Below are 9,805 nucleotides of genomic sequence, written 5' to 3'. Positions count from 1 at the left end.
GTGCGTGTCCGTGCGTGTCCGGGTGTGTGCGTGGGGGCATCGCTGCGTGCCCACACGAGGCGCGGCCCTCGGGCCGTCCTCCGCGCGCTTCCCCGGGCGCGCCTTCCAATGGGCCCGAGGCCAAACGCTCCGGCTTCCTGACGTCACCGGGAAGGCGGTCAAAGCCCCGGGTCGGAACCGGGGTGTGGCGGCGTCCGTCGGGTCACACACGCGCGCACTCGGCGCCGGCCGGGTGGCCCCGATGGTGCACGAGCGCGCCACGCCCACCTCGCCCTTCGGCCTCCGCCGGGCGGCTCGGCTCTAACGACCGCAAGGTCGCTCAGCCGCTCCCCTCCCCCACGCCGCCACCGCGCCTGCGCGGCCTCGAGCGCGGCTTCTTCCGGCGGGGGCGGGGGTGGGGGGAGGGACGCGGGGGAGGCGCCAGTCCCCGCAAGCGTCCGAGGGCGAGGTAAGGGGAACGCTGGGAGGTGGGTTGCCAAGGGACCCGCGCGCGCGGGCCGCGCGGGGCAGTTAGGAGCGCGCACAGGGGAGGAGCAGGAAGAGGTCAGGCCCGAGGACTTGGCCTAGTCGGGGCGGGGTGGCCTGGCCCCGGCCCTCTCTGCTAGGACCCCTCCCTCCCTGCGGGCCCGAGCTGAAGAAGTAACTCATTTTAGGATTTCGGTTTCAGTCTGGAGGGAGCTTGGTAGAAGCTTGACAAAAGGCACCGGAAGTGGTTTGGACGCGCCCCCCCCCCCCCCCCTCCCCACCGCCTCGGGGGCGGGGCGGGTGAGCGTGTGACGTAGTGGAGTGTCCTGAGATAGACATCCTTCTTTCCCTTTCCCTGTGACGTAATGGAGTGACACGTGCGGGCAATTGTTGGGGGCAAGCATGGGGCGCGTGGGCGGTGAGATCCATGCGCCCTGTCGCTGGTGAAGTCAGTGGAACGGAGAGGGAAAAGATAAGTGGTGGGAGACTCCGTGCGTGGGACCCCCGAGGGAAGCCCGTGATGGGGTGGCTTCGTGTGGTTGGGAAATGAGCCTAAAAATACGCACGTGGTGGGAAGTGACCGAGAAGTGCGATGGAGGACCGAGACGGTGACCCTTGGGAAGGGGACTGGGGATCCAGGGCGATCTGGGCTAGTGGTGAAGTACACACGGTCACCAAAGTTTTGTGGGCATCAGCGCAGGGTACAGGGCACTGCCCAGTCGGAGGACTCGGGTCCGAATCCCACCCGCGCACGCTCTGTGTGACAGTGGGCACTGTGCCCTCTGTGGGGCATCCGAAGCCCGTCCACCTCCCTGACAAGCCCCCTCGAACCCAGTGGCACTGGTCTCCTGGCTGTTCTGTGAACAAGGCGTGCCAGTGCTGAGCCCTGGGCATTTTCTCTAACTGTCCATTCTTGGAATGCTCTGTCTGCAGACCCTCCCTGGCTTCCTTTAAAATCCTTTCTTTTACAGGAAGCCCGTCCCACCTTGCCCTGTTAATTCTAATGCTTTCCCTCTGTTAAATATAGAAAATTGATCCCAGGTATAGCTTGTTTTGTATGTATTTGTTGTCTCCCCCATTAGATTGTAAGGACAGGGACCCTACTTGTATCCCTGTTGCTTAACATAGAGCCTGGAATATAATATATAATATATATGTATATATATAATAGGTGCTTAATAGCAGTTTATTGATTGATGGTAGAATTGTTCACTCTAACCACTGTGCCTTAGAGTTTGTGGCATAGGATTTTAGAGATGATCTGTGGGTTTTTTACGACTGTATTCTGAAGTGTCCACAAGTTTTGGGCATCTGTCTTTGTATTATTTCATGCATTATGGTTTTCTGGTTTTTGACTTCTAGGAAAACTATTGCTTAGATTGTCTATGCAGCCCGTCTTCAAGATCAATGTATTTTGCCTGTATAGAGATAGAGATCGTGTGTGAGTTGTAAAAATAACATAGCATGTTGCTTCTCTTCTTCCAGATGGACCTCCATTTCATTGTGTTTATATTCTCAATCATTTGTTCTCTATTTTCTTCTTTGAGAGATTCATCACTTTGGGATTCAAGTTATTTTATTTTGCTTGTAGGTCATAAATTCTGCTGTTTATTCCCTTTTAACACCTGCCTTCAAGATTCTTGTTTCTCTCTTGAACAATTTGGGAACATCTCATTTTTGTTCCATACTGTCTTGGAAATCCATAGGCTACCTTGCTTCATCAGGTGTTAGTTCAATTTCTTTTCTTTTACAGTATTCATTCAGAGATATTTGGACTCCTTTAGATATCTTGGTGATCATTTTTTTCCTTTCTGTTTGATTGTCACCCCTGAATTCTCAGCTTAGGCTCTAGGTTTTTGACTAAATTTTCTTCCTTCTAAGATTTTTGGTAATTTCATTTTTTCCTCCTTATATTCTTCTACCACTCATTTTCTGACTCTCTCTTTGATGGAGGATCCCTTGGGGGCTGTACTTCAAAGTTATTTCAGTCTCCTCCAGTGTTGGGAAATTCACTTTTCAAAAGCTTCAGCTCCTACCCTAAAGTGATTTCTTTGGGGACAGATCTAACCCCAGCTAGGACGACAGTCCCCTTTTCTTTGGGCCTGTAGTAGCCTAACTTAAATTTGACAACTGTCTGTACCCACTCATCCACACACCCTCGTAGGGGGTGCAGAGTTGGGTCTGTTACTGCCATCAGATGATAGGGTGGAAGTAGAGGTAGAGTGCATTGACAGAGGCTACAGCAGCATCAAGGAAATTGCCGAGTGGATCCCAAGATCATAAACTGGTAGGGTGGCTTGTGCTGCCCTGCCAGAGCGTGGGGGCTGGTGGGATAGAGGATGCTGAATGAGTGACTTAGGGATGAGGGATTAATTTATTGGATTGCTACCTTATTGGGTTTCTTCGTATCTTGGGCTGAGGAGCCATCTATAATTCCTTACTTCTTGCTCATAATCCTGTTTTGGGGAGTTTGAGATTTCAGTAGGACTGGAGAAAAAAAGTCTGGTCTTCCAACTTGTTGGTTACATCTCTGACGCACTCTGAAGGAAATACTAAGAATATTTGTGTAGTAGCATCATTGTAATAAAGCCTCTTAAGTGGCTGCTTTATTGAGACAGCACTCATTTAGATGTGTTAGTTCTGATATGTTTATTAAAATCACTTATGTTACTTTATTTTTTCTTGTCTATTACAATACTTTTGTTTAGTGTTTGTGTAGAATCATATTGAAAAGAAGACCATTAGCCCTCTTTTTGACAAAGGTAGGGAACTCTAGATATGGAACACTGCATAGACTATTAGATCACCCCTTTTTTATTCTTTCTTACATGGAATGACTTGATAGAAGAGTAGGGGAAGGATATATTCAGAAATCAGAAGTCAGTGAGTATTAAGCAACTACTTTGTGCTAGGCACTTAGTAGGATACAAAAACCAGAAAAACAAAAAGGTAATCTGTTCATAAGCAGTTGAGATTCTTTTACAAAGGAAGATAATATGAAAATAAACAGTACCAATGTAAAATTTTACTTTAAATGAAAGATAACATGTATTTCAGTCTTTAGTAATATAAAGGTCAGGTGAGAAAGGGCAATGATATGGAAATAATGACATCAATTCTGAATTCCCCCTACCTCAGACCCGCATATCTTTAGCTGGGATATACAAAAGAGTGTAAGACAAAATCTCTGTGAAGACATAGTCTCTGTACCTGGAGAGATCTAGTTTCAGATGTCACCACATATGCAGCTAAGTCACTTACCCCTTTAGTGCATTAGTTTCCTTATCTATAAGGTGGAACATAATACCTACAGGCCTGTTGGGAAGCTAAAGGAAGATAATGATTCACACAACACACTTCACCATCCTTAAAATATTGTGTAAATGCCAGCGTAAATGTAACTGATGTGGCTTTTCCAGATCTCTTGTTGCCTTCCCTGCTCTCCCTTCCAGCGTCATCCTTCTGAAATTCTCTTCCATCTACTTTGTCTATATGTTTCATGTACAAGCTATTTACAGATCTCCAGTATTAAAAGTGAACTCCCATAGAACAGAGCCAGTGCTTTTGCCTTTCTATCCCCAGCATTCAGCACAATGCCTGCCACAAAATAAATGCTTAATAAATGTTCATTAATTGACTGACCTTGAAATAATAGCTCTGGGCCAAAAAAAAAAAAAAGCCTGAAAGGTTGAGTCCTTGTCATATAGGTAGTTGTGTCAAGGTATGAAAGATCAATTTGTTATCCTAAAGGAGTTTATTAGATTATAAGACCTTTAAGTAACAGGGACCATGTTTTATACTTCATGTGTCTGCCTTTCATATGAGCAGTAAATATCCACTGATTTGAGTTTAGACTAAAGAAAGAAAAGAAAAATGCAACATGCAAAAAGTACATAAAATAACTACAGTCAATTATAAAGTTGCAGAATTTTTGTTTAAAGAAGCATAACAGTGAATGACTCAGATTAGTACTGAAGAATGTATTTTCCTACAAAAACAGTTACACATCAGCCCAATACACATCTATTTCACTTGTAATATATTTGAATTTGAAGTACATTATGGGTATGCCCCCACATAAAGTTGGTGCAATCAAAGTCTCATAATTAATACATTAAAAAGCAAACCAACTTAACCAACTTGAACCCTCTGATTATCACAAAATGGTTCCTAGACAAGGTGAGAACAGTGTTTTTGTTGTCCCAGGGCTGTGTATCAGCAAGCACTGTGATATGCACAGGAGGGCCCGCTATCACAGGTTCTTAGATCTGCATTGCTAAAAAGGAAAGCAACCTTAGAGGGATCACAATCACTTTAATCAAGCACATGTATCGTTCACTTAGTTCAGGGGGGAAAGTCAGCACTCTGAACTTCAGAGAAAATAACAGAGAAATACAAATCAACAGACAGCTTCCAAATTGTAAGTAATACATACATCACAAATCAACAGACAGATGGAACTGCCTGACCATATGTACATAGTTACCAGAGAGGAAAGCACCAGCATCTGGGTTTTCAAAGGGGGTGGAGGGGACTGCTTAGCACCTTCCCAGAGTCTCATCTGGCACACAAACCTTCTTCCAAAACCAAGCCCCCAAGTAAAACCCTACTCTCAGAGTATTTATATGTTTTGTGGAGCCAGAGTGCATCTCAACTTTTGAGAACCAGTGCCTCATTAGAAACTTAACAAAATGTGTGGGCCTTCCTATAGATCTTCTCTAATCAAATTCCCCCTAATGAGCAGGCCCATTAATGGGGGGGGGGGGAAGAGGAAAGATCATTAATCATATTAACAATACTAATACATATACTGTTTCTAGTTAAAGAAACTCTTGTTTCTGTATGTTACTACTAGTTAAGACTCTTGGTTGATAAAGGCAAGATTCATTCTGAAACTCTTGATTATACTAAAACAAAAACTGCAAAAGATCCTACTTTGCTTGCCATCACAGGCTGTTTGTTAATACAGTAGCACAGATGAAGAAGGAGGCATGTATGATGTCACCGGGCCCCTCACCCACAGGGTAAAAAATCTGGGAGAAGGGCAGGAGGAGTTAGTATTGGGTCAACTAGATGAGGCAGTGGAGAGAGCACTAGACCTGGAGTAAAGAAGACCTGAGTTCAAATCCATTCATAGATATGTACTAACTATGTGACCCTGGGCAAGCCACTTAACCCTGTTTGCCTCAGTTTTCTCATCTATAAAATGAGCTGGAGAAGGAGATGGCTAACCACTATAGTATCTTTGCCAAAAAAAAAAAAAAAAAACAACAACAAAAAACCAATTGGGGTCATGAAGAGTTGCACAAGACTGAAGCAACTGAATAACAATAGGAGTCTTTTCACCTGTTTTAAGCTGGTCCAAATTTTCACCCACCAAGAATTTGTCTCCCATTTATCATGTTGTTGATATGAAGCTAACTTCATACTGCAATATTGTTTTTCCTAAAGTTGTCTTAGTATGGAATGATTTAAAGATGTAGGTGAACCTTCTTAACTATACCGAGTACTCTTAAACTTGGCCACTACATAACTATTTCTATGGGAAAATACATCCAAAATACCAACTTGGTCCACTAGGATCACCTGTCTCATCATTTCAGTGAAATCACAATCTGATCTATCCCTCATCTCCCCTATGTTTTGGGCAGGAGAATTCGAGGGAGTAGCCAAAGAAATTATGATATCTAAAAGTAATAGACTATTATTGAGCTATAAGAAATGACAAAAGATGGTACCTGTCATCAAGGAGCTTACATTTTCTCAAGGGAAACCACATACTGCATGCATATATAAATATAAATACAAAATAATTCAGTGGAAGAAGCACTAGTGGCTGGAGAGGGTTAAGAAAAGCCTAATGTTAATGATATTTGAGCTGAATTCTGTGGGAAACACACGATTTTGAGAGGTAAGAGACACATTCCAGGGAAAGGGGGGCAGCCTGTACAAAGGTATGGAGATAGGAGTTAGAATATCCTTGTAAGAACAGCAAGAAGGCCAAATTGACTGAACTGTAGGATGCATATAGGGGAGTAATGTGAAAGAAGCTTAGGAAGACAAGTTGAAGCCAAATAGTGCAGGATTTTAAATGCCAAACAGGAATTTGAATTTGCCCCTAGAGGTAACCAGAAATCACTGGTGCAAGGGAATGGCATAGTCGAAACTGTGCTTTAAAAGTATCACTTTGACAGTTATGTGGCTAATCATCAGGTAGAAATCATTATTTTTAAAAGACTGGCAGTGAAAGGAAAGAGTAAAATAGAATGAAAGCTAGAGGGATTATCGGGGTCACAGGGAAGGTTTTTATAAGATGGGAAATTGTTATAGAAATCTTAACAGGAATTTTATTTTTGGAAACTTAGCTACATATAAGTTCTAAAGTACTTTTCAGCATATAGTTACATAATTATCTTGTTATTGTTAGAAAGTGAAATATTTTGTTTTCTATATTTGGTTATTGTTCCTTAGAAATGTTATGGGATAGATTTTCTCTTTGAGTTTTGTTTACAGTCAGTATTGCATTTTTCAATAAATACCTTATACTTTGTTTAGAACATTATAAAGTATGTGAGGTTTTTTTTTTAAATTAAGTCATGGAATTTAGCAAATATGCTTAAATAAATATTTATTTTTAGATTTTTTTCCATGTAAGTGAAGAAAGCAGTTTGGGCAAGTGGTGACATACTTCCACTTTACAATGTCTGAAGATGAAGAAAGACTGAAATTGCGCCGTGTTGAGCCAGCTATCCAGAAATTCATTAAAGTGGTAATCCCAACGGACCTAGAAAGGTTGAGAAAACATCAGATAAATATTGAGAAGGTGAGCCCCTTCATTTTCTGTCATGAGGAAACAGTTACATAGGTCTACTTATATTTATTGTGGATTTTAACTAAATTTGAAATATTAAATGAGTTGCTTTGCTAAAACACCTGGCTCCTGTTGATTTAACAATGGGGTTTATTTTATCTGTTGGTTTTTCTGCTCTGCAAATATGTCATTCATAGAGTATTTCTTTAGGAAAAGGATATGGGGACATAGACTGTAGATATTTTATTAGTCCATATTGATTTATTAGACTGTTAGTAATTAAAATACAGAACCTATCCAAATGTAATGTTTATACATTTTCTTGTACTACAGTGGTAAGGAGCAACCATCCTGTTCCCTGAATTCAGTTCTTGGCCTAATTTTTTCTGTGTCTCACCAAGTTTTTAGACTTGAGAGTCTAATAGTTAGCAAACCCTTTGTCTTAAGGCAAGATGATAAGTATATTTGTATATACATTTAAAGTCAGGTGTTACCTCCTACGAGAGTCGTTTCCTAATTACCCCAGGTTGTCAGTGTCCTCTCCATCCTCTAGGAATGCTTTGTATTTATTCTGTGTATTCTTTTTACATATTTATGCATGGGTTACATTTGTCCTACCCAGGGATTTATAGGATGTTTGTTTTTGTCTTTGTGTCCCCAACACCTAGCACATAGTTCATGGCACATCATAGATAATACATAAATTTAATGGATTATTGATAAATCGATGTTCAGTATTAAAAAAAGGATATCTTAACCTCATCATTTCACTCTGAGGCAGCATCTTAGAGAGGAAAAAGAGGGCTGAGACATATTGCCCAGAGGTCAGTTTGGGGATGGAGGGAGAATATTTGATAGTGGTAGCAAAATGAAGAAACTGGCAATAGTGGTAATATCATAGAGTCCAAACTGGCCAGAGACTGGGTAGCTAAGGGACTTCATGATTGGAAGGGGATATAAGGTTGGACATTGATTGTACTGGGTGGTCGGTGGATGAGCAGCAGGAAACTTGGGCCAGCAGGAGAGTGAGGATGAAATGGAGGATTAGATCTTGAGGCAGAAACCTAAAAATGGTGGAGCCATCAGACCCCATACAGACCAAGTAAAGATCCCTAAATTTCCTGCTGCATGTAGCCTAGAAGCATACCGCATACCACCTCTTTAAAAGAAAGAGGAGAAGCAAAACAAATCTACAATCTTGTCCAAATAGATTGCCTCGAGTCCGGGGTGGGGAACGGACAGCCCTGAGGCCACATGTGGCCCTCTAGGTCTTCAGGTGCAGCCCTTTGAATCTAAACTTCACAGAACAAATCCCCTTCATAAAAGGATTTGTAGTGTAAAACTTGGACTCAGTCAAAAGGCTACATCCGAGGACCTAGAACGCCACATGTGGCCTTGAGGCCTGTGCAGGTTCCCTATCCCTGACCTAGATCCTCCAAAACATTCTCTTCCTTTATACCCTGGTTTGTCTTTCTGACCTGACTCTAATATCCATAGTTTGCATTGATTTCTCTTGTTCCTTACTTCTCCCATCTTGCTCTGCCAAAAGCTATCTCCTTCTCTCTTTGGCTTTGGACTCTGGTGCCATATTTTTTGAGTATATCCTGGTACAGCCCTCACTATAATGCCTCTGACAGTAGTGTTGTTGCCCATCCATAATTATGTCCCTTTCCCTATTATTTTGGCTTAAAATCAGTTCCTTTCTCAGGCAGTTGAAGGATCACTGTCTTTCCCAGTATACAGCTAACATACATCTGACTCTCTTTTCCACCCTTCCTCTCATTTTCCTCTCCCCACCCTCCATTTGTTTGCCACATGGTCCCATATATGCCACAAATTAACTCTTCACATTCTCGAGATGTTTGTTCACGAATGACAAACCAGGGGTTGTAGGGAGTAGAAGTCATAAACTGTTCAGGAGTTGTTTTTTGACATTGGGGGAGGGGGACCTCATCTGCTTCAGAGGAAGGAATGAAAAGGGATTCATTTTAGGGAGTATGATGGGGAAGGGTACTAGGTCTAAGATATAGGACTAGGGAAAGAAACCTCATGAGGTGTTGTGGAAAGCAGACTCCGAACAAGAGAGAGAGTCTGTCTCACCTTTCTTTCCCCTTATATTGAATGCTATTCCCTTCTTTATGTCTTTCCCTCTTATAGTTCCTCAGTTCCTCATTGTCTCAATTCCTTTTGTGCTTAATATTTCCGTCTTTCGTATGAAGTTTGCTTTGCTTTATTACCCTGTTCCAGTTTTTGTGAAATTGCAAAAAGTCTCCAAATACTTATAGCATATTCACTGTATGTGTATACTTTTCAAGGCAAGCACCTAGTTTCAGTGCTAGCATATACTACTTGACTCCAATTCACTTCACGTCCCTGGTCACTTGATCTGTTCCCTGAGATGGTTTCTAGTCTTCATCTAATACAGTGCCTTAAACAAAATAGATCTTCAGATAATTGTTTAATTATTTAATGGATTATGACTTTCCATCTGTACAGAATTAAGCAGCACATTTTTAAAGATATGTTTTA

The 9,805-nt window shown here is 42.2% G+C and overlaps 1 protein-coding gene across 7 annotated transcripts in view; it reads left to right on the top strand.

Moving 5' to 3' along the window:
- Window positions 1-333: 333 nt before the first annotated feature.
- STX17 (syntaxin 17) overlaps window positions 334-9,805 on the top strand; it is a 72,681-nt gene continuing 63,209 nt past the window's right edge. For 2 of the 7 annotated variants that reach the window (XM_072604632.1, XM_072604600.1), the window contains exons 1-2: window positions 334-448; window positions 7,104-7,288. In XM_072604632.1, the coding sequence (XP_072460733.1) occupies window positions 7,166-7,288 (123 nt within the window). In that variant the 5' untranslated portion in view covers window positions 334-448; window positions 7,104-7,165. The other 5 variants (XM_072604617.1, XM_072604610.1, XM_072604637.1 and 2 more) reach the window with 5 other exon arrangements.

This window comes from Notamacropus eugenii, chromosome 1 (genome assembly GCF_028372415.1).
Source record: "Notamacropus eugenii isolate mMacEug1 chromosome 1, mMacEug1.pri_v2, whole genome shotgun sequence".
NCBI classification, from domain to species: Eukaryota; Metazoa; Chordata; class Mammalia; order Diprotodontia; family Macropodidae; genus Notamacropus; species Notamacropus eugenii.
Note: the sequence above shows the minus strand (reverse complement) of the source record. Positions and strands in the feature narration are given on the sequence as shown.